This window comes from Scomber japonicus, chromosome 1 (genome assembly GCF_027409825.1).
Source record: "Scomber japonicus isolate fScoJap1 chromosome 1, fScoJap1.pri, whole genome shotgun sequence".
In the NCBI taxonomy this organism is placed as follows: domain Eukaryota; kingdom Metazoa; phylum Chordata; class Actinopteri; order Scombriformes; family Scombridae; genus Scomber; species Scomber japonicus.
Window position 1 is genome coordinate 12,295,455 of NC_070578.1, and position 27,044 is coordinate 12,322,498.

Sequence of the window (27,044 nt, forward strand, 5' to 3'; positions counted from 1 at the left end):
CATGTTAGCATACCGTTGGTCTTCTCATCGCCTTTCTGGTGTTGAAGAAATGTGTGGAACATACGACTCAGTCTTGCTTTAATGGCCTCGGTTGGATCTCTGCTGCACTGCCTGAATTAGAGGAATCAAAGTAGTAATGTGATCAGGTAAACAAAAAAAGTAGGAAAAAAGGCAAGGAAACAGTAATCTTTCATATTTATGAATTGGACTGGTTGGATGGAAAACATCTGAGAAGTGCATAAAAAAAAACCACACAAACTCTCACTACGACAGTAAAAAGAATTAATATGAGAGAACACAGACCTCCTAAACTGACCATAATGTTTACAGGCCTTTGTTTCAATGCAAACCACACCGTCTGTGCCTTTTACCAATACACCAGTGATGCAGTAACTAGCTCTTGTTATATTTATGGAATGTTGTAAAGTCTGAAATCCCCCCCCACCCCCCACCCCCCAACACACACACACACACACAAATAGTATGAGCAACACTGTGTGACTGTAGCTCTTACTTGAACACAGCGATCAGCCTCTCACTGGGGCCAAACCTTAGCTTTCCCATATTGCCCTGAGGCTTGGTTGCCATGGTGACCTCCACACTCACACGGGATGCAAGTGAGAGCAGGAATGGTCACCTAAAACAAGGAAAAGAACACAAGAAAAAAAAAAACTGTGAGGCAATTACCGCACATGAAACCCTGGAGTAGCTACAGTAAAATCAACCACTTAGAAAATAAATACTAAATAAATTAAAGCAGTAAACCATTTATGTATTTTTATGTAGCTTTCATTAGTCTGATTCTATATTTTATAAGAAACTAGTCACAAAAAAACTGTGTTACTATACTAGAAATACATTTTGTATGTATTTTCTGATCTGAACAGCTGATTCTTACCAGTCACAAACATCTCTGAGAGGAAATCTTCCCCAGACATAACAGATAACTGTGATGTATGATTAACACATTTGTTTATTGTGCCAGTTAGAGAATGTCGACCTGTTGACTGAGTTCTCATGTTCATCAACAGTAATCTTGCCAGAGAAGAGCGGCGACTAGGATTACGAACAAATACTAAGCTTCTTGTGACACGTCGCGCATTCAGCCAGGACTCAACACACAACCACAGCAATAAATGGACCTGGCAAACAAGATGGTTTCAGGCGTCACTGACAGTTACTGCTCACTGTCCCTGATGTAAGTTTTAATTTTTCCTCCATGAAAAGGGTTCTAAGGTTTCTGATTTGTGTCATTATGATCTAATATGATGTCTGTCTTACACTGCTCCTGGTCACTCACCCTCCCCCATATGTGCAGCGTACTTATGAACACCATATTTGTGATTTTTGTCAGCTTCCTTTGAAGTTTGTATGATGTCATAAATGAGTGCAGGTGATGTGGCTCCTTTTTTAAAACATTTAAGTCATTACAGAACCAGTGGAACTAAGACAGGTATTGGTAGAGAGGTAGAGAGAGAAAACTAATGTTATCTGTGTGTGTGACTTAAATCACTTTAGGGACACACACTAGACATAAGACCAGTTGACTGGGGTCAGCTTGTGTATTTGGGGAGGAAAGTCATGTCCCCAGTTGGTAAAACACTGATTTTTGGGTCAGTGGTTAAGGCTAGTGTTATATTAAGGTTAGGGTAAGGGTTAGGTTTAGGCAAGTACTGGTAATGCTTAGAGTTATGGAAAGTCTCCACAAAATTAATGTACGGCTTCCCAAAAGTGAACTAGGTCAACGTATGTGTGTGTGTGTGTGTGTGTGTGGTTCCTCCTCTGTCCCGCCTGAATGGAGACTCTGTTCTCCTAATGATTCCCACATGTGCTGTTTATCATTCCGAGTTACTGTCCTCACGGAGTCAGGCAGACCTCAGTCTCCGGTGTCTGCAGACGACATGTGGTGATACGTATGTGTATGAGAGAGAGAGGGAGAGAGAGGGAGAGAGAGAGAGAGAGAGAGAGAGAGAGAGAGAGAGAGAGAGAGAGAGAGAGAGAGAGAGAGAGAGAGAGAGAGAGAGAGAGAGAGAGAGAGAGAGAACTGTACGTTTGAGAAGTATACCATTCTTTTAATTTTGCCCAGTCCAGCTTGTCGTGTCACTCTCTATAAGGGACATTTAAGGACATTTAAGTAAATCAGTCACATCAAACATTATTGAAATTATTAAATTCTTATTATAATGTTGTGAATTTGACATTTTTTTTTATGGCAATTCCCCTCATATTTCTAATTAATATCATGATCATCATCCTATGCTGTAATTTCATCAGATTTAGTTAAAAATAAAATAATCTTCTTAACAGTTGGTCTCTTTCTTATGGAGCCACTTCAACAGTTACAGCCGGTCAACAGATTGCAAACAGCTGTCTACACTCTCCTTCCTGAAACATATCACAGTCCACCTTTGCATACTTTAATTATACTGTACAGTTATAATTAAATTATTTTCAGCTACAGTTGAAAATAATTTAGTATGCTTAATAGTGAAGATGAAGATGAAGAGTAAGAACACAGAGAGCAAATTATTGTCTTCCCATTATATTTTATCTGATCATTTCAGGGGGCAATATTTTATTTTATCTATTATCTATTTTTTTATTTATTTAGTGTTGCTTAGTTTTTATTTATAATTTATTCATTATAATGTAGACACACAAATTCAACTGAGAACAAATCATAAACAACAACATAAAATGGACAAAGGTGAGGGTGTCTACAATATGGATAAAAATACAGATACACAGTGATCCATTTGTGGTGCATACACGTCTCAAGAAAAAAGTGACTATAGTCTATCTATACACTGTCTAGTTGAATTACACATAATTATTTACATTTTATCAATTTGTATTTAATGGCATCAACAATCTATTACAGATGTACAGATGAGGGACAGACTAAAGGAAAAACCTGAATAAAAGAGTGCAGAAACATTAAATACAGATGCTTCCATGCACCAGAGCTCAATCAAGGGACAGTCACCAGATTTCAACCCAACAGATCACCTATGGAAAATTTTGGACAAATGTGTAAAACAATATTATCTGACAATATATAATATATCAAATCAATTTTATCTTGCAAACTATTTAGTGATGTCTGTGATTGTATCTAATGCTATACGTCCCTTTTATTATGTCTGTTAAGAGATCTTGATCTAAACCTGATTAAATGAAGGTTGTGTAATATATTAATGAGGGAATATATTGTGGATAAATGGTGTTCATGAGTTCCACAGACTTGGGAAGGAGCACTGAAGCTGTTGTGGAAGCTCACACTGTCCTGACTCCATACTAAAACACTTCATGTTAGCTTTCCTCTCATTTCTGTGTTATTAGAATAATAACGTATAAGAAGAAAAATACTGTAAAAACACAAAAAAGTAATAATGGAACAATACACTACAATTACACACTTTCACAACTTAAATCAGTTCAAACTATGAGGTAATAAATGACTTTAACTTTAGAAGAAGAATTCCAGTGGCCAGTTTTCTATTGCAAAGCAGTTTGACTTGAGCACTTTCAAATTTCTCAAAATCAAGGATATTTTGAAATGCTCTTTTTATGCCTGCTTTTTATGTACAATGTCAACTAAGAATCTGTGGAAGGCACAGAGAAGAGAAACACGGGCAGAATCACAGGAATGACTCATCTCCACAGCTGCCGCTTTGAGACCATATGTTTGCCAGACTACACCTACAACAACTAATCCAGATAAATAAGAATTTCTAGAATCACTCACATATGAATCAGAGGTTGCTGTGTTTAGTTTGAGCCTCCAGGCCTTGATCGTTCGTGCACTATTGATTAAAATACGCCCTTAAATTTCAAGAAATCTTCTGCTACCACTAGTCTACTGTCTCTGGTTTGTTTGTCCTGCTTTGACCCCGGGAGTTAAAAGTCCCACAAAGTAACGAGCACAGGAAAGTCAGTCAGCAGCACCACACACTGGAAATACCCTACGATCAACTCAGAGGGAATTCATTCATATCTATCTATGAGTCTTATCGATCTGTCTGTTATCTTTAATGCTCCACATCCAGCAGCTTTATTATACCAGAGGAATATAGTATCGTAGATCATAAAGGTTTTTTATTTGTCTGGTAACAACAAAATCACTTTACACTTGAAGGTCCTGCTAAATATGTTGTTTGTGTCTTTAGCTCACGCCCATTTCCTGCCCCCCCCACCCCCCCTCACCCACCCCCTCCTTCTCCTCCCCCCTCCCCACAGGCCCTCAGTGACATCAAAACAGGCCTTGCTTTCACTTTCAGACATGTGCTTCCACATTTAAACATTTAAATGGTGCTAAGGCTAACTGCACATTCACTTTGTGTTGGATTAGCAATAAAACGTCATCTTTCAGTATTCAGCATAAAGGCCTGGCTGCTATAACGTTATTTAAAAGAGTCACTTATTAACTGTTGAGGGTGGGTGGGTGGGGGGGTGTGTGTGGGTGTGGGGGTGGTGGTCTTTCCTGCAGCATGTAGTCACTCATCACTCATACAGAAGTGGATGATGACAGTTGATCCATTTTGTGTCAAACTATCTTTCCATTAGTCAGCTGATTTTTTTTTTTTTAGCTTTGCACAACACAAGAACCAAAACTTGTTTAAAAGTTCAAAATCGGCAGAAGTCACTTACCAGTGTAGCAGACCCTTGTTGCTTTGGTCGAGGGTTTCCTGATCTAATGGTGAGAGAGGGACAGTGCATTCAACCTGCTGCTGCTGCTGAGGAAGTTCAGCCCACTGGCCTCTCACTGTAGACAAGCCCCAACTTGTTACTGAACACTATCTGGTTGCCAGTGAGAAGTGATTTACACTGGCCACTGAGCGCCCCCAAGTGGAGGAGAGGAGGAACTATGAACACTGCATAATTCAAGCATGTGCTTACTAAACAGTGAAGTGTTTCCATGACCAATTGGGAAGTGTAATGGACATTTTTCCTCCAACAACGAATTCTAAAAATTGTGTAATTTAGTTGACTTGAATATAGCATTATAATAACTAGCCTATAACTATCACTCACACAACTCTGTAGAGCTTCTTTTTGATAACTTGCACACTAAACTGTGTTTTCTGCTGTGTTAGTCTGTGTTTTTATTTTAATAAACACATTAAATAATAAGGGGGGGGGCATTTACAGATGGGTGACAAATTACAAGAAAAAACCTGAAGTGTCTTAGCAGGGTGCCATGTGCTGCCAATAAAAAACTGATTTGGTGCATCTTGGCATTGATTCAACAAGTATGTGAACTCTACTGGAATTGACGAACAACACCATTTTAAAAGATATTCCATCATTTGGTGTTGTGATGATGGTGATGGTGATGGAGAGCACTGTCTAACACATTGGTCCAACATCTCTCAGTTTGGTTGAGATCTGGTGACTGTTTGGTGACATCTTCTGGAAAGGGGTAGTGTCATCCTGGAAGATACCACCCCCATCAGGATAGGTTTCATTATAAGATAAAGGTGAACACTTAGAACTAATTTGTAGTGACTTGCAATGACCCTTTCCTCTAAGGGGACAAGTGGACCATGGTTGTGCATGGTAAAGTTTAATTGTAAGAAATGTTAACTGTCTAAGGACACAGGTAAAGAGTCTTTCCTTTGTCGCTTCCCGCTGATCGGAACACTTAGTGAATGACATTTTAGAAAACTGACCTTTATAAATAGAAGTGCCTACAAAAGTGTCTTTAATTTATCCAAAATGCAGCAGCTAGAATCCTCACCTGATCCAAGAAGTCTGATCACATCTCTGCTATCCTGATGTCTTTACATTGGCTGCCAATACGAGCCAGAGCCAAGTTCAAAATCATCCCCCTGACCTACAAGACCTTAATCGGATTGACTCTCTGCTACACGTCCAGCCTCATTGCTCCATGTACTCTATCATGTCCTCTATGCTCTAACTGGCCCTAGATTCAAGCAAATATTGCTTTGGGGGTTGGGGGCAGGTCTTTGCTCACAGAGACCCCCTGCTGTGGAATAAGCTTCCAGTGCAAGTTCCGGAAACAGGTTCTGTGGAGATTTTTAAATCCTGGCTTAGAGCTCATGATTTTTATCTGTGCCTTGGTCCCTTCAACTTTTCCTGTTTATGTAATGATTCAATTGCTTTCTACCTGAAACTGGTATCCCTGCTTCTGTGTGTGTGTGTGTGTGTGCATGTGTTGGATATCTATACTGTAGGTTGTTGTTGTAAAACATGGTGAGACTCACTGTCTGAGTGATGTTGCATTTGAAGCTGAAGTTAAAGAAGTGAGAGCAGACAGATTTGAGGAGGAAAAGTGCCAAAACAAATTCCTGATACTAATGTTTTCTTGAATAAAGTGTCAGACAAAAGTAACAAGCAAAGGCACACTTGATGGATAGTCAGAAGAATATGTTTAATAAAAATAATTAAACCTCAGTTTCCTCTATAGAACTTCATAGAAAGTAATCCAATAAATTACAAATGACTTTTAAGATGCTTTTTCCTGCACTACATAAAGAATTATTTGACTACACAGACCACAACTTGCAAATATTACAACTGTCCAATGTAAAATAAAACAATAAGACAAAACTGACCAGAGTGACATTTAGGATATTATCAAGCTTGAAATAAAAATACAAAACCAAATGCTGCTAGTTTTGTCATCTCAGTGAATACATGTATGAAAACTGAAAGAGAACCTCCCTGTACAGCAGTAGTGTGTGTTGTCGTTCTCCTTGCATATTGGTCATTGTTTACTTGTGTCTGTGTTGAACGCAGGTTTAACACTGCTTCTAGTTGCTATAGCACTAGCAGTGCATTGGGAATCCTTGTACAGTACAATTTAAGAAAAGAAAAAAAAAATCACAGAAAAAGCAAAGAAAAGCAAACGAAAGCAAAATATCCAATCTTATGTCTACCTTTTTTTTTTTTAATCCCATCATTTGTCCCCTCAAGAGGCTCAGCACAGTTATCAATCCATCAAACCCAGAGCTCTTGGGCAACAAAAAGTAGCAACAGTTTTGAGATCAATCATCTACAGCAGAAGTAGCGATGGCTGGGTGTTTGCATAAGGGCACTACAAGTTTAAAGAGAGCAGAGGTGCAGATATACAAAATGACAGTGGCATGTTTAAGTTCATTGCTGACATAGAAAAATACCGTACTGTTAGTAATAATATTACAAAAAAATGCAATTGCATTGCAAGCAAAACCCATGACGAGGTCTATATAACAGGCATACAAGAAAACCACTTTAAAGCAACATTAGAAATCAGATGTGTCTTCAGTCTTTGTGTTTTTAGACCACAGGGTTGTTCATGGTTCACCCACTAGAGAACGATGCTACAGCAAATACTTCAGAACTTAACAGACTGAGATAAGTCAGTGGGGTTTTCTCCAGCACAGAGGAAACCTGCTGGGGCGGCACCCCCACCCCCCCAGTCCAAACAAAAGCCCCTGCCTCACCTCAGAGGATAACTCTGAATCTAACAGTCCACTGTGTAACAGTAGTCCTAGAGCGAGCACTGCTGCGCTAGAGAAAATTATAAAAAGGTACTTCGGCTTGAGTGAATTCCAGTGTTTTTATGTGTATCCTGGTTACAGCTTAAAATGAACACACGTGCAGAGGTGATGGACAACACGCACAAGCATGGACACTGAGCACTGCAGACGGCTCTGAGCAAGACAGACGTCGAATGAGAGTGAGGTACGGGATAAGGGCACTTCTACATCTAGCTGAGACTCCGTTCATCAGCGGAACAGAGTCGAGGACTATGTGAAACACACGCACGCACGCAGGCGCGCACACAGACACACACACACACATACATACACACACACCAAGCTGCAAACTCCCAGCAACACGAGCTGCGATATTGAGCCCTTCCTTGCGCTAGCCCGTCTGGCACTGTGTAAAATTGAATACTCAAAGACAATGACAATTACTACAATCTTAGCCACAATTTGAACTAGCTTGTGCTTGTGCCATGTGTCTTCTGTAAGACTTTGGTAAACAGGTGGTCATGCAATCCAAAATCCAAGGGACTCCAATTTGCAACAGATTAGCAATGAGACGTGTCTGAAGGTCAAAAACACTTGTAATTACACTAGTAATGTAGTTTCTACTAGTAATAGCTTGCAAGGGCCCCTTCTTAATACACAGTACTGAGACTGGAACGTTATGGAAGCAGTAGATACCAGGTGAGAGGAGCAGTCCAGCCAAACAAAACACAACACAGTGGAAGCTCTCCGTGAACAAAAAAAAAAAAATAATGGCCTCTGACACACACATTCTAGCAGGGGACGAGGACAATATGAACATGGACACAGAGAAACACTCCCATGCACATTTGCACAGTGAAGCCAATCCATTTAACACAGCTGAGGTAAGATGCAGTCAAATACGCCGGGGCTGTGGTAATAATATCCATGTCATCAAGAGTCCTGAACTCTTCCTCTACACAGAGACCACAAAACTCTGTCAGGACCTCAAAGGGTCAAAGGGCAGTTTTTGGCACACAGTAAAAGGTTGTTTTTCTGTCTCCACAGCTGGAGGAGTTTATTAGACTCGGACACTGGAGTCAAAATCAACAGATGTGCAAGTGAAGGTGTATGCCTACTGTGGGTAGCTAAAGTGCACCTTGGGCATGTTGTGGCATGTTTGTAAGGTGATGGTGAGGTTTCAAAATGAGATACCCACGTGAAAACGTATAAATAAATAGAATCACAGCAGAGGATTAAATTATGATCCATTAAAGAAGGAATTTAAGCTTATTTGTTTGATTTACAAAAATAATACTTATACAGAATTTCCCCCAAATTGAAGCCATGTTGAAGAGGGAGCTTCAGGTTAATTCTGTTCCCAGAATGGATGCGGTGAACTGAGAATGTGGGAATGAACTCTTCAACATGATATGAAGGTAAATGACAGGTACAACAGGTGAGGCTGCGTGAGTTGTGCACTGGGGTGGAACATGGCAGACAGAGAATCTACAGCTTCAGTGACATTCATTAGCTGCCCAAGTTATTGCTGACATATCCAACGTATGATCTGCAAAGCATAAGTGTCAACGAACCTGTAAAAGTACTGACTATTTACAAGAGAAAAGTGTTTGTCAAGTGTCATTCCCCAACCCCCAAACAATCAAAATATATTAATAGTACAGCTCAACGAGCATGTTGATGTAGTTTCACTTTTTTAATAAAATTAAATCCTGACATAATTACAATAATGCCTTTTGTTGTTGCAATTGTACATAATCGTGTGGTACAAGTTCACAGAGTTCAGAAATCTACTAAAGTCTGACATGCAAAATGTCTCAAAACAAGACTGTACCTTGTGAACAAACACTGAAATTTTATTTCAGTTCCTTTTAGATCAGTTTTTTTGCTGTTTTTTTGTTTTTTTGTGTTGTTTTTGTAATCTTTATTACACAACATTTTAGTTAGTTCTTGTATGTACATGTAAAGAAATCGCAACATAAGTGCTGGAAAATCCATATATATGTGAATATATGTATACATTTCTAGGCGATACATAAATAAATTTGTAATTATATATTCATACATCAGTCCTCGTCACTGGAGTCTGAATTGTCTGAGGATGAAGACGAGCTCCCAGACTCTGATGAAGATGACTCTACTTTTCCCAAACCTTCAGGACCACTGTTCTCTTTTTGTTCTGCTGACTCCTCATCATCGTCGTCATCATCATCATCTTCTTCTTCTTCTTCCAAAACCTCGTCGTCCTCGTCTTCCTCTCTGTCTTTCTCTGCTGCTGGCCGCTGTGTCTCCAGTGGCGATGACTGGGAGGCAGCAGGAGGGGTGGGGTCACTGTTTGAGCTCTGCGGCTGTGTGGCAGACACAGGAAGGTTAAGGCCTGGAGTGAGAAGCATCCCTGGGTAAATCATACTGGAGAGTAACAAGGGGTTAAGAGACAGTGGGTGACTGGAGGCTGCCGAGGCAGCTGAAGCACTTTGTGGGGCGGTGGCAGAGGAAGTAGCGCTGTAAGTGGAGGAAGGAGTTGTGTTCAAGCCCTCGGTCCTTTCTCCTTTGGTGTCTGAGGTGTTAGAGGGGGCTTTGGAGGCAGACGCCTCTCCTGTTCCACCGCTGGCAGTTCCCTTCGCCTTGTCCTCAGATCCCGCTGCACCCTCCTGAGCAGGCTTCCCAAGCAAGCTGCTCATGTTAAGCAGGTTCGGCAATCCTGCCATACCAGACAGCATCATCGGAAACATGGCAGCTAAGTTACTTGCGGCCAAGTTGCTTGCATCGGATGGAAGCCCCATAAGTCCTGCGGTGAGCTGCAGGGACTGTAAACTCTGCAGGTTTTGCTGGAAGGCTTGCAGGCTGGTTAGGTCCATTCCAGAGAGAAGGCCGTTGGCCAACAGGGGGTTCAGGCCCAGGGCAGAGGCTGTTGGGTTGGGTGCTGCTGCCGCTGTTGCTGCTGCCGCCGCCTTGGCCAGAGGGTTCTTAGGTCGCCGTCCACGCCGGCTCACCTCCTCAGGAACAATGGGTCCTGTCAGGATCCTGTCAAACATGCTCTCTGGGAGGTAACCCTGAAAAATGATGCAAGCAGGGTTAGCAAAGCCAAAAAAGTCAATAACAGTGTAAACATACATTCTCATTGCTAGTTGATTCTGTACATTAAACTAAAACTAAGGCAATGCATGAAAGTAATCATGTTCAGTTTTGTTGACAATGATACAAAATTGAATCAAATCAACTACAACAAGTAATAACATTATTCAGTGTTGATGTGACAGACCCAGTGAAAGTTTTAGTCTAATGGATGCATTATTTAGTGACTCACCGACTGCTTGACAACATCTGCCCATTCAGGTGGGACTCCGTACTCTGGGTTCTCCTGAAGGAACCGGCACAGATCCTTCAGGGGAGGAGCAAAGGCTCCGCCGACCTACGGGCAAGAGTACAGGCAACATGAACCAACAAACAACATACATTACATTTGGAAAGCATACAGGTACGTAATTTACACTTAGTATTAGTATTGAAAATATTACATCCTTTACATTCTTGTTCGTAAAATACATAACAGACCTTTTATTTTATTGGATTATTATTTTTCAATATGCACTATGTGTGCATTCACACAACATCTCATTTCCATTATAGTTAAGAAATATAAATAATTTGACAGCTACAGCAATGCACTCTGTTAAATAAAAATCAACAGGAGGTAAAACTCTCTTTATTATGCTCTAATGCCAGCATTGGATTATTTCATTATGATCATGGTTTTAAATTAATTTTACATTTTGAGTGGAGAAAAAGAAGTAACTGTCTCTTGTCAATATATAATGTTTTCAAAAGAATTTTTTGAAGTCTCAATTCCACACACAAACACACCTTGCGTGCGTTTCTCCTGTTGATGATCTGGACTCTTTCCTCTCCTGTCAGGCTGTTGACATCGATCTTGTTGGGGTTCCTACAGCGGTGCCTCTTCTGCTTGGGCCGGCCATCCTGGAAGTGGAACTGCATTTGCATCTTATTTACCCCCTGCACATGAAATCAAAAACAACTCATGTAACAAAATGACAACTGCAGGAAACCTTTCTTTTTTGGGTAACTTCACTGTGACACTACAGAAACATTGTAGAGACAGTAAATATGGACTCACAGGGATAAAGGCTCCGGTGTCTGCCACAAAACCGGGATGCTCTTTCAGCCATTGTTCCAGATCTTTCCTCTTGGGAGCGTCCTCCCCAGCAAGCCGGGTGCCATCTTTGAGGTTGATGACAGAGACCCTCATCTCTGTGTCTGCAGGGCACTGACTCGAGTTCTGGCTGAAGCCCGGCACAGCGGCTGCAGCCATGCCAACTTGGCCAATACCACCCCAACCTGGAGGCACCTGGAGATACATCGAGCACATTACAGCACAATCAATGTACTCTTAACAAAGTTAGCATCATAATGTGTATAAGTAAGCATTAACAACAATCTCTTTTTATTTCAAGCTGAACATTTGTAATGTTTTCTCTTTTTGCAAAAAAGCCCACCAAAAAAACCCCAGCTTACCTGATCAGGGACAGCAGGGACTCGACTCTTGTTCATGAAGAGCAGGTCCATCCCCTCCACATTCTTCCTCCTTCCCCTTCGCCTCTTTACCACTGGCTGACCGTCTGCTATTCCATTCAGCCTCATCTGACCAGCGACAACTGGGGGCACTGCAGAGGAACCACACATTCATTTTCTGACTTTAATTAACTTTCTAAAACTATTGTTTTTTTGAAGGGTGTTCTATGAAGTCCATATAATTACATTTCACTCCAAATACACACAAATATCTGTAAGCATTACAAATTTCAACATCAGTTGGAAAGACAAGGCTCCCAACTGAAGTCAAAATATATTTAAATCACCAAAACTAGACTTTTCTGCCATCTAGTGGTGGTACAGGACAACAGAACGGCTCCATCTTTGGGTATTTTCTGTATTTTAAATAAACCCACCGCTCTGGAAGCTGCAGTGTGGCTTGGTGATATCTGCCAGGCCTGTGTCCGAGGCACTCTGCAGCTCTTGAAGCCGGGCCAGGTACTGCTGCTGCGCCTGGGGACCCTCCTCTGTCTCCAGGGGCCTCTTTAGAGGGAGACCCTGTTTCTGGAAGGTCAACTTCAGACCTCCTTCCTGCTACACATACAAAAACAAGAGTTACAAATCTAGAAAGATGAATAGTCACATATAGAGCTAACATTCATTACTATAAAAAAGGATAAATGCTATCGTTCAATTTTTTCTCAGAATGTTAGCATTTCTATTTGTCTCCCCAGTGATTTCAAGATCACAAAGTAAATGTGTCTTGTGTTATTTTCAACTCTAATGCTATTTACTGGTAGGTATATTGAATTTACATCTAAGTAATACAATAGTAAAAGATTTTACAATAACAGCAAATATTTGTCAGGTATTTTCTTGTTAGTAGTGCTGGGACATGTGACACAATAGGTATTGGCTGGTAGGGCAGCGGGTAAATCTACTGATAGTTTGGATTGTAATGGGAAGCCATGCCAAAGGGATAGCTGTTGTCAGCATTAAAAAAAAATCCAGATTTTTATAAACAACAAGCAGCAGGTGTTTGTGATGAAAACCATACAATTTGGGAAAAGATAATTGCCAAAAAAGCAAGACAAAAGCGAGGGATAGATTGAAGCAAGTCTTTAAGCCTGCCAAGTTAATAGCCACATTGCCTAGAAGCATATTAGAGAACACCCACAGCCAAGGTCTCCATTTCAATCAGATTATAAGCAAGACCCCTCAGTCTAGAGAGGCTTCAGACTGAACCTTATTATATTCTCATGACTGAGTGATTTGTGCTCATGTAATCACAGCCTCAGAGCCCAATTCAAATTGAGTGTGTGGGAAAAAGAGAGGAAGGCTGCTATTCAATTAATCTTTCCTCCTGCCAGGCAGTCAAAAACCACTAATCATACCCAGAGGAAAGAAAGGAGAAAACCAGAGAAACATGCTGAACATGGCAACTAAGACCGGTCATGGCAGCAGAAGTGGAAGGGTCCTAGGATTAGGGTGAAGCAGAGGGAGGTAGGGAGGAAGGGAGAAATCAACATACATCGTTCAGTTTTACTGAGAACTCCTTGTTTTCTGCAACATGCTTGGTCACCTTTGACCCCTGTGGCGAGGCAGAGGGGTCCTCGCACAGGCTGTTGGCGTTGTCCAGCAGCTTGGTGGTGTAGAAGGAGGCCACTGCACCTCCAGGTTCGTAGACCCGGCGTGTTCCTGGCCACTTGCCCTTTAGCACTGCCTGGCAGATGCTGTCCAGGCGGTTGATTATCACTCGATCCTACATTAACAACAGCACAGCAGATCAGCACACTCAAACTGATGACCATTTACTTCTAGTAATGTCTACATAGAATAAACTTTAGATGCTGTGTAAGCTACTGTATGAAGTGTCATTATATATCAACCATAGTGACTGGGTTACACGTGTACAGTACAATGAGTCACCTTTGGCCAGTAAGATGCAGCGAGCATGTACCCTCCTCCCTGGAAAGGATGCGAGGAGTTGTTGGCGATGCCGTTCTCAGCCACGTGGGTGTCTTGTGTTTCATCCTGTGTAGTGCTCAGAGACGCCACACTGTCCTCATCAAAGCCCTTTACACTTGTTGCTACAGGCACTGAGAACATGACAAGACACAGAATGAGACATTAGAGATACATCTGACTCTAACCCTAACTTTTGAGTGTCAAAGACTTCTCATATAGTGCTCAGCTAAACAAAGCAAAGCTAAACAGCAGAAAAACACAGAGGAATCTAATTCACATGATATACTTGACAAGACAACAACAACATAGTTTAGTTGGTGTTTCTTATATATTAAAAAGGTGTACTCACCTTTCTTCTTTCCTTCCTCTCCCTCACTTTCACTGTCATCAGAAGAGGATGAGGAAGAAGAGGATGAGGATGAAGAGCCAGAGGAGCAAGACGATGAAGAAGAGGAAGAGCTGGACCCGGAATGTGATGAGGAAGAAGATGAAGATGATGAAGAGGAAGAAGAGCGTGATGAAGAGCTTGAGGAGGAGCCATCTGAGTCGGACTCTGAGCCACGCCTGGCCTCCCTGCGGCCCCTCTTGCTGGCCTTCTTGGGCTTCCTCTCTGAGGAGTTGGGAGTGAGAGGTTTCGTTCTTGCTGCCACCATCTGCCTCTCACTGTCCCTCACGTCAGAAATAGGCTTCTCCTCCAGACCTGTAGGAGTAGCTGGCGCTCTGGGAGGACTCCAACTCTCCCCTTGCTTCTCCCTGATTTCCTCCCCCTCTGAGGCTGGTTCCACTTTGGGTACAACTCCACAGGGCTCTGGGTCTCTCGGGGCAGGTGGAGCCAGTGGAGAGCCTGTCATCGCTGAGCTGGTGGCCTGGTACTGAGGGTGTAGGAGCGGTGTGGATGTGCGTGATTGCTGCTGTGCAGCTTTCGTTTGGCTGTAGTTGCGCTGGGCAGCCATGAAGCAGAGCTCAGGGTCTCGGAGAATGTGGTAGTCTGTGCGGCTGACACCGTGCTTGGCAGCGCCAATTAGCAGGTCACGGTCATGGGTACCAGCTTCCCACCACACAGGTAAGTCAGAGCTCATCTGGCACAGTGACAGGCGCTCATAGAGTAACGGTTGACGAAGGACCTGCTCTCTAACCTGGCGAAGCAACTCTACTCTGTACAGTGTGCGAGACGCTCGCTCCTCTGTGATGGGCTGGATGGTGAGAGCCGGGTCCACTGCGGAGTCTGGAACAAAGATCAAGAGAAGAAGCAGGTGTGAGAGAAAGTGTGTGAGAGGAAATAAAGACTACTCTACATGTACAACCTAAAGATGTGTTTGTGCCTGGAGTTTAACATCACACTGTTTGTCTTTCCACAAATTATTAACCTTATCAGCTCCTCTGCCTCAGTACTGCTGAGCCAGCTTGTTTACAAAGGTGCTACCGACCTCTCACCAGAATAAAACCAATTTCAGCCAGAAATAGAGTAAACATGATTTTTATAATGGTTGTAAACCAAATATTAAAATGTGCCTGTATAGACCACTGGAAAATATTTGACAGATTTAGTTTCCTCTACCACCTGTAAGGTCAGTTAATCGTTTTTTCCCCCACCAGTTTGGTTTTCTCTTCCCGTTCATGTTTATAGTTGTTATGTCAGTGACATAAAAAAGTAACTGGACAAGCACATCGTTTCTTGTCATGATCATACTGTCTAGCAGGCTGAAACACTTTGTGTAGGCAACGGTAAATGTCAAAGCAAAATGTTCATGTGGTCTCCTGAGTATCCTTATCTCTTCCTTTTAGATGTATACAAATGATGACTTGTTTGCATGTGTGTGTTCATGTGTGAATAAGCAAGTAGGCTTCTAACCTCCTTCCTTGGGTGGCAGGCGACACACCTGCCTGCACATGGCGGTGAAAGCACAAAGGTATTTCTGCAGGCTCTCGTCAGTCTTCTTGTGCAGCCGAGCCATGGCCCTGAACTTGGTCCAGTCAAACCGGCCGAGGTCTGGGTCAAAAACAACACCAAAAGTGGAGACCACCCGATAGAAGTCAGCCTCTTCTCGCCTGGTCCATCTGTGGACAATGGAAAATGTAGACTTTAATAACAATTTACATGTACCGTAACACATCCATAATCTCACTTTTTACTCTATCACAGAAACATCAAAGGCATATTTCTCTCTCAACCAATCATCAATCTGCTCTCAAGCTGACCTTTGTTGGCGTTCGATCTTAGCAGCCATCTTGGGGTTAATGGTGTCGTTGAGTGTGGGGGGCAGCGGGCAGAGCGGAGCAGACATTATCATGGTCTGCTGAGACTGAGACTGAGACTGAGATTGGTGGATGTGGAGAATCTGCCGGCTCTTGGTGAAGCGCTGGGAAGCTGTGATCAGACGCCTCAGCCTGGCTGTCAGTACCGAGGAAGAGGGCCAGTAGATACTTTGACTTTGACCATCAGTCACTGGAACTGCATCTGGATCGGAGTAATTTTAAGAATATTTTTTATAATTCTATTTTCAGCGAGTAACAACACTGCTATAAAGATTTGTCACTGTTAATTTCAGTAAGAGTAATTCAATTTGCAGCCAAATCTGACACCTCATTAATAACAAATATGAGATAGGGTCCAATTTGGTGACAAAGTGCCATCATTTCTATTTTTCTTTCCACTAATGTGCAGAAAGAACAATGTGCTAATTTCATCTTTACTTCAGACCTGAAAAATATTTCTCTAAAAAGTTCAGAACTTATCCAGATTGCTGCTGTCTGTGGGAAGATTGTATTTAACAATTATAATGATGATAATCCTCTGTGGATTACAAGCATCTAATACTCACCTCCAGCGTTGTCAGTGACAACCAAGTCTCCAGGAGAAGAAGCATCATCCTGCATGAGAAGACAGTTTGCATTTATCACATCATATTCAAAGGAAAAATATACAAGATTGTGATGGATTGCATGCTAAATCACATATAGGTTCAAATGTACAGAGGAAATCATTTGTTCAGCCAGTCAGAGTGTTAACAGGCTTCATCAGAGGGCCAACGTTCCCTTTTGTTTCCTGTGGTCTTACCTCCATTTCGTCCTTCAGCAGGGCTGGAGCAGGCTTGTATTCTGGATCATCTACATCGCTGCAGATGCAGATAAAATTTGTTTAATTCTTGCAGTTGACAACTTAATGATGACAGTTAAAATAGTATCTAAACTTTAGCCAAGCAAAATAAAATAAGACCAAGTAATGTTTTTCAGAACCAGGTTATATATACCCACCCATCCATGAAATCATTGCCTCTCTGTTCGGCAGCGATGGCCTTCTCATCTGGTCGTCCCACACGGTCTAGGAAGCACAGGGTAGGGTCTGCACGGATAGTGTTGTACTTTTCATAACCTAAAAGTGCACAAGAGGACACCAGAGTTAGCAAAGGATAATGTTTTCAAACTCTTAAATAAGGCGAAATATACAAGCTGGACAATATCCCACAATCACTTGGTATCAATGGAACACACACACACACACACACACACACACACACACACACACACACACACACACACACACACACACACACACACACACACACACAGAGTTGTTAAATACTTTTCCTCTTATATGTGTGCTTTGAAAGTACACAATGAAGCTGTAAGTATTTAATATCACCTCCAGACACTTTATTTATAATAAGGTAAAAAATAAGACATTAGTCACAGTAAGCACTTAGTTTACTTACCATGCTTGTAGATACCCAGCAGCAGACACTTGTCAGAGATGGTATCCCACCACAAGGTTGGCAGGTCAGAATGGTCAGGCTCTGGCACCCAGATCTTTATCTCACTGAGGAGGAGATTTGGACAGGCATGATGGGCAGACCTTTCATACATTGTAAAACACTGCAGTTTAGGCTTAGACACAGTTCCTTTATTGTAACATGCTTTGCGAGTGTCAATTATGTAAATCTATCTCTGAGCATATTTTTATTCCACTTTTGGCTGATATAGGCAAATAATGTACAAAGGTCTTCTTAAAAAAACTTGCTTCTTGATCATGCAATCACTACTGGCTGTTCAGGAGGCCAACACACAACTTCTCTGGAAGGTTTTTTGTTGTTGTTGTAAAAAAACAACATAATAACTGTGAAACAATAAAAGCCCTCTGTAACCTTGCGTGGCACTTTCCTTGTGGACAGTTTCGATAAAGCATTTTGAACCGTACTGTATCAGAAACAAGAAAAATGCTCATCTTTCACCAGCAGGTGGAGCTCTGTAGCTTTCTTATTCATTTGGCTGATCAGCTGTTTTCTTCCTTCAACAGGTTGATACCATATGCTAATGACCACACTCACACTTAAAGAAGAAAACTATGGAGGCAGCTATTTCACCTTGATATCGAAACACTATAATTGACAGTAGACAGCTCAGCCCTGGTGTATAGTGTTATAATAATGCTGCTAAATTTATCTTACCATCGATGTAGATCAAGAATACCAATCCTGACTGGCAAAAAGTTGCCGTCTACTGTTTCATGTGTAACAAATATATTCTTTGAGCTGCATTGTGTTAGTTGTTTGAAGTGATTCTGCTCCAATCAATAAAAGTTGGAGAATAACACTAACCCTACAATGATAAGCATAGGGAAAGTGTATGTAAGGTAATGTAGCACCTGAGTTTGTCAGAGTTGAGCTCACCTTGCGTCCACGCCGTCTAGTACCTGCTGGGCCTGGCTTCCTATCACCTCCTGTTTCAGGTAGTAGAGCATTCTGACCCTGAGCAGCACCCTGCACACAGAAAGCACACTGGTCAAAAAAAAGTCCTGACCATGCACAAACGCTGAGCGAGCAGAACCGACACACACACACACACACACACACACACACACACACACACACACACACACACAACACACACACACACGTACACACGTACACGTTCCCAGAGTCACACAGCAACCTGATTAACACAATGCACGTGAGTGAAATGAGTAACAAACAGGATTATACAGTGTCGTCCTATCATTACATTACCGTAACATTAACAGCACACATTACAGTTGATCTGCATGCATGGTTTTTCTATGAACAGTGTACCGTTATAAATCATTATCTGTACAGGCCTTCCACAGAGCAAGACACACTACATAAGTCACATGACTAATGTATACTGATCATGCCTGATCAATTAACTATCACTGAAGTCGACATTATTTGATAGACTGTGCAGGGAGTGGTGAGGGGCTCCGCGGCGAGGCTCTGAGGACTGAATGAACAAGACAGCAGTCTCTCTCTTCCTCTCTCCAGTCATCATGTGGTCGTGCTCTGGCAGTAGATGAAGGCTGGGAAGTCGAGGCTGACAAGGTAGAGAGAGGCTGACTCACAGGGGAGACATTAGCTCTGTGATGCATGATCACACATCACAGCCAACAGGCTTTGAGAAGAGACAGAGTGAAGTGGTGGGAATGGCAGTGCGGTGGTGTGCCACGCTGTAACGTCTGGTGTAGCTTGAAATGTTGCTCAATGTAGAAAGTGTTTGGAGTTAACATTTTGTTTTAATACAAAACCGTCTGCTGCGGCCCTTAAGTTTTGCTGACATGAAAGCAAAATTTTCTGTGGCCATTGCGGTTTTATTAGCTGTCTTACAATTATTATTTTCTGAATGGCTACATCTCAGAGGATGTACTCCTCTGCCATTTTCAAATGAGCAGGGAAATTTAGGCAATAGAGTTTTATATAGAGTGAAAGTCCTTCAATATCACTCTTCATTAAAGTATAATCATAACTAAAGCACCAAATTCATACAAATTCGATGAGTAAAATTATGTCTTTGCCAAGTATGTTTTATAGTTGCAGGTGTCCAGCCCCTGTTACCAAACTACTCAGCCTGCACACTGAGTTTGGTGTGCTTCGCTCAACAGCAGTGAAAGAACTGTGGAATGTCGCTCTGAAATACAGCATGCCAGGAATTCCATCTTTCTCACACTGTAACTCAGCTAAATATTGTTATAAATGAGCCCAAAATCCTTCCCTGATACACTGACAGGACCGAGAAAAACTGCAGTGCTTAGGTCTGTTGGTGTGTCTGAGTGATGGATGTCTGTGGTGACCAGTCTGGACTTGGAGCTCAGCTAAATCAAAGTCTTGAACTTCCTCCCTTCTCCTTCCTCCACCCTCCTGTGTGACTGGACCCGCCCAGGAGCAGCTGCTGCTTCCTCTGCCTGTAAGCACAGCCCTTCATCACTCCCCTTCCAAGTCCTTTCTTTGTGTGTGTGTCTGTGTGTGTGTGTGTGTGTGTGTGGGGTTCACTCAGAGCGCAGTCATACACAGTCTTTCGGGAGCAAATGAGCAAAGAATGCATGTCATGAGCGTCATACAAAGAATCCCTCATGGTCCGCTCACAGGAAACAATCCGCTGAAAGCCAACGGAACAGGGAGATGCTGCCTCACTGATGTACTGCAAAGCACCATGACAGTGTTTAATTTGCTTTCTCAAAATCCTATCATACATGCTCGAGAGGATTTATCAATAACAATTTCACATCTTTATTACAGTATGCACTAAAGGCAGTCTTGGCATTACTATAGCACCAACAATGTGCTTGAGGCAGAAGAAATTCACAACATGATTCAGTTTCCTCATTTTCTCTTGGTCTTCCAGATTATTTAGGACTTTTGAAAACCGTCAAAATCATTGCCCACTGCTTTCTAGACTTTCTAGTCCTGTGTAAGAGCTCTGTCCTACATTTATGATCCTGTTAAGGAAACCAGTGAACCCCCCCACCCTAAACCCCAGCAGTCACATTCCAGGTCCTCAGAGTGAAAATGCACAAGTCAGCAAACCCTGCTCACTGTGTGTCCCCATTTGCCCGTTGTCACGTATCAGACAATCCCTGGATTCAGCACTACTGGACGAGGAAACAATGGGGAACTTTCTATGGACGCTGCAGTGCTCTGTGTCCAAAGCCCTATGGACACAAGCCCCCCTTTTAAAAAGAAGCAGCCATCTATTTGGCTTTATATCTCAACGGCCTATCTTTCCCCCTCTGTCTGTAAATAAGAGAGATCTATGACGGCCATTAACTCGGCTGAAGTCTCATTAAGATTTGGATCAGTCAGCTGGTCTCCATGTGATGTGCGTCCGTTAATGAATCAGTAGAGTGTCGGCTCCAATAGATGTATTAGTGCTTCCTAATTACTGTTGCTTGGAGATTCTGCAGTTAAAATCTGAACCACATGCAAATTGTACTTTCATACACTTAGGCTTCATTCTATTTAAATAAACTGATACAATCTGTGCTAGACGAGAATAATGACCACCTGCCAGTTGCTATAATAGGATAAAGGTTTAAACACAGACACACACAGACACACACACACACACACTCCCACCCACAACAGATAAAATATCCCAGTGGTAGACTGTTAGTCACCATGTGCGCTGTGAAGTGAGTCAAATCCTGAAAAATACCTGACATTCCAACTCTCTTTGTCTCTTTCATCTATTAACATAATTTCAGGTAGCCTATAATATTTATCCTGTGTATTGTGGTTACTACTACTGCTCTCTAATAACCAGCTGGTCATGAGAAAACACCTACTTGTTGCAGTGATGTTTAAGGTGTTTCTTGTAGCCGTCGTCCTGAAGCATGTGCTCTGGGTTGTGTTTTCTTAGCCACTCTGCCTTGTGGATGTCAAAAGAGCTGGACTGTGTCTTCATCTTCTTACCCTTTCTGCCTCGGGGGACTGGAGCAGACAAACCTAATGGAGGAAGAAGGAGGTCAAATGTCACAGCCCACTTAGAACAACCTCTCCACGTGTGTCGATCTTATCACCTCTCCTTGTACTGCAATAACCTTTCTTATGATTCATCATCTGCAGACTCACAGTGGTACATTGATTTTACTACCATCTGTTAAATGTAGGACAGCTAAATGAAGTTTAAACATCCTGAGACTAACCCAGGTGATTCTGCAGCTCCTTAGTGCGTCCGTCTTCAGTAGGAGCAATGAGGTCCCACATGAAGCTTTTGATTTTGTCGTCTCCACGATAATGAACCAGGCAGTAGGACAGCAGGGCCCTGCAGATGGCCTCCACATCCCACTCTGTCAGCTGCTTCTTAAAACGCCCATGGTTGAGAATATCCTTCCAACGACCCCAGCTGGACGGCAAAAAGGAAAATGTAATTTTGTTAAATGTCTTATTTATACAGGGATTAAATCAAGAAACCATTTGTGAGCCTGGAAAGTTGTGCAGAGAGAAATGTGTACAAAGTATTGAATTAAGTATTTTATTAATTTAAAACTGCTCTATGCCTGAAATCAAGCCCTGTTTACAGCATGTACATAGTTTTACAATTAAACTGATAACTTTATTCATTTACAGAAAACTGGCTTGAACCATTTACAGTGCGAGGAAACATTACTGACTGTTCATTTATCTGTCCTGCATTATATTACAAGTTTTTCATTCAGGTTTTCTGCTTCTGTTTAAAAAAAAAATAAAAAAAATAGTTCAGTCCTATTCATGGCCATGGTCAGCACAGTTGCTGTGGGTTGATGCTGGTTTAACTAATTTGAATCATCTTACCCATATACAAGCAGGTTCTTCTCTACTCTGAAGCACTCTGTGCGTCCGTAGCTGTTGAGGCGATCGTGGTTTCGCCTGAGTTTAGGTTTGGTCTCATCGTTGTCACTTTCACCTTCAGAAAGCTCTGCCAGCTCATCCTTGGTGGCACTGAAGGGTCGAGTCTGCTTTCTGACACGGGGAGTGTCAATAACCAAGCTGTTCTGTAGAGGAGGGACAATCAAAATTTCAGTACAGGGATTTCAGGTCGTATAAAACATGAACTGGAGCGTCATTCCACTTCTGCACTGTCCTAATTATCCTTTACTCTGTGTATACTATCATTTGTGGTGCAGTACTTACTCTGCCATTGACCATATCCACATCGATGTCAGCCTTTTTGGCCCACTTGTCCCAGAAGTTGGGGTCATCCAGAGAGATGTCTGTGCGGTTTCCGGACGCCACAAAACTGGCCTGAAAGCAGACATCACAATCAAAACAATTCATGATGATAGTCATTGTCTGTATGTCTAACTATGAGCTGCTCTAGGTTGGCAATCAAAAACAGCCAGTGACCTGTAAAATATATGTATACCAAGTCCTCCCAGATTACGTGGTTGATTACTGGTTGTAAGATTTTCTATTCACATGACTTTCAAAAGACATTATTGTTGAATTATACAAAATACATTTATAGTCAAAGAGAGTGAGAGTGAAAAAGCCAAGACGTAGTGCCATGTTGTGGCACACAGTGCAGTTAAGCTATAGTAGATTCTACTGTACTTCATGGACAAAACGGAATCAAACACAATTTCTACTGAGGACCTTTGCATATCTAGATATATACATTTTAAAAGCTCCTAGTTTTCCATAACATTTACAAACTCACTCATATTGTACATGATATAAAGTGGTGTGTGGGCGTGTGTTGCACCACCTTTGCAAAGGTGGATCCTCGTCCCTCAGACTCAATGGTGATGGTCTTTGTCCTGCGCTGGAGGATCTGGTCAATGTCCTCCTCACAGAATTTGGCCCCTTCATCCTCCTCATCCATGATGGCCCCATAAGCACCACGTCGCAACAGATCCTCGATCTCCTTCTTAGATAGCTGCTGCTGCACTGCCTGCAAGGTAAGGACAATGTTTAGCTGTCAGAAGAAATTACAGCAGGAAAGTAAAAATAAGTGATATTAATTAGTAAGGTACACGTTATATACAAGCTTGACAAAACCTTACTGTTAATAGCTAAAAAAAAGTCTACAGTGTTCTCAGAAATAGCCTGCTAAATACCCAGCACACAAACACACACACACGTTGGATTATTAAAATAATAGTAGCTGCTCTGTATCTAACCCCAACAGCTGTTAAGTATGCAAATGTGTTGAGTCAAACCAGATGTGGCGACCTGCAAACAGCTAACAACCCCCTTATAGTTCAGATAAAACTCAGAGTCACCGACCGCAGCTAAACATCCACCTACACACTTCACACACTGTTTGACACACTCCCTCAGAAAGAGATTAGACTCTAATAGGATCGGTTACACTTGAAGTGGAAATTTTAAGAGTGAGCTCCAAGTTTTAGAGTGTTTTAACCGTTTGTTTTCTTTACTTAGCAACTTCTTGCTGTCTGAGGTATGTTATATATGAGCTTCTCTGATGTCATTCGGGACTGATCATATCGGAAAGTAAAGTGTCGACTTCTATTAATGTTGAAAAGACAATCAGAAGAAATTAAATATCTTATTTCCACAACTTCACTGATGCGATGACAACAGAAAAAGTCTGAATTTAAGAAACATGAGATGTGTCATTCTGTATGACATGACATAGTAAATGTGTCTGTTAGTTAAACAAGAGTCATTCTTAATTTCCTATCAAGATTATAAGATTTCAATATGATGATAAAAGTAGCTGCAGGAGAGGGTGGCTGAGAAAATCATTTTAAAGTATATTGTAAAATGAGTTTGGTGGGTATGGCAGAGGTATGTTTGGAAAATACAGATAAAGAGGATGATACTGAAGTTGAATTTTGATAAAATAAATGTCAGCCTCTCACTGCTTGACAATGATATAGGCAAACTGAAAAATGCCATGTTTAGCCAAGATCAGTTGGATTTTATAATTACAAAGACTGTGTGAAAACAAACACCTCTCTTTGGAAATTAACTGAACATCATTTAAATGACTCCAGACCATTTGGACTATTCTCAAACTTACCCCTCCCCCGGTACCTCCTCCCAGGCTGTTATCTCGGCCACTCATGCTCTGCAGCACTGCTTTGTCCAAGCCCAGCTTGAGGCTGGCACGATCAAACATTTCCCGCTCATACGAGTTCCTGGTGATCAGACGGTACACCTTTACTGCCTTGTTCTGACCGATCCGATGGCAGCGAGCCTGGGCCTGGGAAAACCAGAAAGAATAGTGCAATACACAGGGAAATAAGTTTTATTTTCGATGTCTGCAGTTTGATCCATTTAACACCACCTCTTAAATAACTGATCAAAATGAAAGATGTTAATTTCTTCATGTAAAACTCTAACTTAAATAATAATGTAACATTTTGAACATGTATATTTGATTGGACAGAGTGTGTGTGTGTGTGTGTGTGTGTGTGTGTGTGTTCTACCTGCAGGTCGTTCTGCGGGTTCCAGTCAGAGTCAAAGATGATGCAGGTGTCTGCTGCTGTGAGGTTGATTCCCAGGCCTCCAGCTCTTGTACACAGGAGGAAAACGAAGCGGTCTGAGTCAGGCTTGCTGAAGCGGTCGATGGCAGCCTGCCGCAGGTTCCCACGAACACGTCCATCGATCCGCTCATACAAGTACCTGCGAGACAAAAAAAAAACAAAAAAAAAAACGCTATAACTCCTGCAATATATAGCTTATTTAAAAGATAATTCACTTTAATACTAAATTTAAAAGTTTGCTCATGTTTGTGTTTTCCTGAGGAGTTTGATTTACTGAATTAAAGCTTTTAAAAATGATCTTGACCTGTCATAACTCAAACAGTACTTATGTACTGGGCCTAGTTTTATACCTAAAAAAATGGCATTGTCAAAGGTAAAACTCTTTCCTGATGTGGTGATCTTCTTTCATCCTTTCTCATCCCCTCCCACAGTCTGACCCCAACCTCCCTGGGGTAATCCACTTCCAGCCAGCAGACACTCCTGCTTGTCTAATGTGGTGAAGCCCTGAGGGCTTCTGTAACCTACTGCTGAACCTTGTCTAGGTCTGTGCTGTGCTGCACCTCACATGTTTACAATAGTTTAGGGCGTGCTCTGGCTGCTGGAGGGAAGCCAGAAGAAAGAGCAGGAGAAGCAGAAACAGAGACATGAGAGCACCAAAAAGAAGAGACACACAAAGACCCAATAGGGAAAGAAAAGTGAAACAGAAAAGACAAGAGTGAAAAATGAATAGAAATAAAAGGTAAAGATGAGAACCAGAGGCCCTCAGCTGTAAATATGAAATTCCTAAATGTTATTAAATCCTAAACCTCCCCCTTACCGTCCATTAGGTTTTTGTGCCTTGACTGAAACACTGCTGACACAGACAAAACCAGACACACGCAGCAAGGTGAGCCAGCTCACAATTTCTGTGTCAAAGCAATGTTGTACTTGACTGGTAAAGTAGGTTTATGGCCATGATATAAGTGCAAATGTTGTCCATCATTTTTATCAGTTGCTACAATAGGAGTGAATTAAAGCTTTTCATTCACTCCCATTCCAATCCAAAATAAAATATTTAGCACAAACAAAAACAGGAAAAAGACTGATTTCATCTAAATCAACAAATACTGTAAATTAAAGAAAATCCTGTTAGAATTATTTAGATAGTGAGATTTCTCTATTTATTACCCTATGATCCTTGAAAATTAACCTTTCGTAGTCCAGACCAGATGAAATCAGTATGCCAATGCATCTGTGAAAAGGACTGATTTTTTAATGCTTTGGCAAAATATTGCTAGTTTTGGATCTGTTTAGCTATACTGGGAGTTAAAGGGGAGAGAAAAAAATACTGCTGGCTGTTTCCCCTGTGGAGCAACTGCTTAATACAGTTTCCTTCATCAGTCCAAAGATATGCAGGAAAGTGAACTGGATACTTCAAATTATCCACATGAGTGAGGATATAAAGGGGTTTCTCTGTGTATGTGTGTCGCCTGTGTGTACACCTGTGCATGCTGGGATAGATTCCAGCTCCCTGTGACTCAGAAAAGGACAAACGGGTTGCAGATAATGGATGGATGGATGTGTTGTTTTGAGGCTCCATACCTCTAATTGCTAATGCTGCTGGTGTCTGCTATTGCTGCTGCCAACTGCTCTCATTGGCTGTCATGTATCACATGCTAGAACATACTGCTATAGAAATAGAGATATCGTGTTCCTAACTATTTGCAGCCTTGAGTTATATGATACTACAATATGTTAAAAGAAATGGAGGGTTCACAGTATAATGTAAATCCTAGTTAATACATTCAAACTGAATTTAGTATAAACTAAATCCTAACTGTCAT

The 27,044-nt window shown here is 41.7% G+C and overlaps 1 protein-coding gene and 1 long non-coding RNA gene across 8 annotated transcripts in view; both read right to left on the reverse strand.

Annotated features, from left to right (window-relative positions):
• Positions 1 to 13: 13 nt before the first annotated feature.
• Positions 14 to 4,788, reverse strand: LOC128362623 (uncharacterized). Of its 2 annotated transcripts, none has more exons than XR_008321641.1 (3): positions 4,651 to 4,788; positions 515 to 637; positions 14 to 111 (listed from the first exon to the last, which is right to left on the reverse strand). It is a non-coding gene; the product is annotated as an uncharacterized LOC128362623 (long non-coding RNA). The 2 variants fall into 2 exon arrangements; XR_008321642.1 differs by lacking the exon at positions 4,651 to 4,788 and adding an exon at positions 3,749 to 3,801.
• Positions 4,789 to 6,375: 1,587 nt separating this feature from the next.
• chd9 (chromodomain helicase DNA binding protein 9) overlaps positions 6,376 to 27,044 on the reverse strand; it is a 75,584-nt gene continuing 54,915 nt past the window's right edge. For 2 of the 6 annotated variants that reach the window (XM_053341596.1, XM_053317994.1), the window contains 23 exons: positions 25,165 to 25,360; positions 24,741 to 24,938; positions 23,475 to 23,648; positions 22,901 to 23,011; positions 22,562 to 22,761; positions 21,934 to 22,133; positions 21,574 to 21,733; positions 18,671 to 18,760; positions 17,717 to 17,820; positions 17,259 to 17,376; positions 17,062 to 17,119; positions 16,826 to 16,874; positions 16,203 to 16,461; positions 15,856 to 16,061; positions 14,353 to 15,228; positions 13,965 to 14,134; positions 13,567 to 13,797; positions 12,452 to 12,629; positions 12,018 to 12,166; positions 11,620 to 11,850; positions 11,349 to 11,498; positions 10,792 to 10,896; positions 6,376 to 10,537 (listed from right to left, as the gene is read on the reverse strand). In XM_053341596.1, the coding sequence (XP_053197571.1) occupies positions 9,551 to 10,537; positions 10,792 to 10,896; positions 11,349 to 11,498; positions 11,620 to 11,850; positions 12,018 to 12,166; positions 12,452 to 12,629; positions 13,567 to 13,797; positions 13,965 to 14,134; positions 14,353 to 15,228; positions 15,856 to 16,061; positions 16,203 to 16,461; positions 16,826 to 16,874; positions 17,062 to 17,119; positions 17,259 to 17,376; positions 17,717 to 17,820; positions 18,671 to 18,760; positions 21,574 to 21,733; positions 21,934 to 22,133; positions 22,562 to 22,761; positions 22,901 to 23,011; positions 23,475 to 23,648; positions 24,741 to 24,938; positions 25,165 to 25,360 (5,200 nt within the window). In that variant the 3' untranslated portion in view covers positions 6,376 to 9,550. Of the gene's footprint in view, positions 10,538 to 10,791; positions 10,897 to 11,348; positions 11,499 to 11,619; positions 11,851 to 12,017; positions 12,167 to 12,451; positions 12,630 to 13,566; positions 13,798 to 13,964; positions 14,135 to 14,352; positions 15,229 to 15,855; positions 16,062 to 16,202; positions 16,462 to 16,825; positions 16,875 to 17,061; positions 17,120 to 17,258; positions 17,377 to 17,716; positions 17,821 to 18,670; positions 18,761 to 21,573; positions 21,734 to 21,933; positions 22,134 to 22,561; positions 22,762 to 22,900; positions 23,012 to 23,474; positions 23,661 to 24,740; positions 24,939 to 25,164; positions 25,361 to 27,044 lie in introns of all 6 variants that reach the window. The other 4 variants (XM_053317218.1, XM_053316721.1, XM_053315943.1 and 1 more) reach the window with 4 other exon arrangements.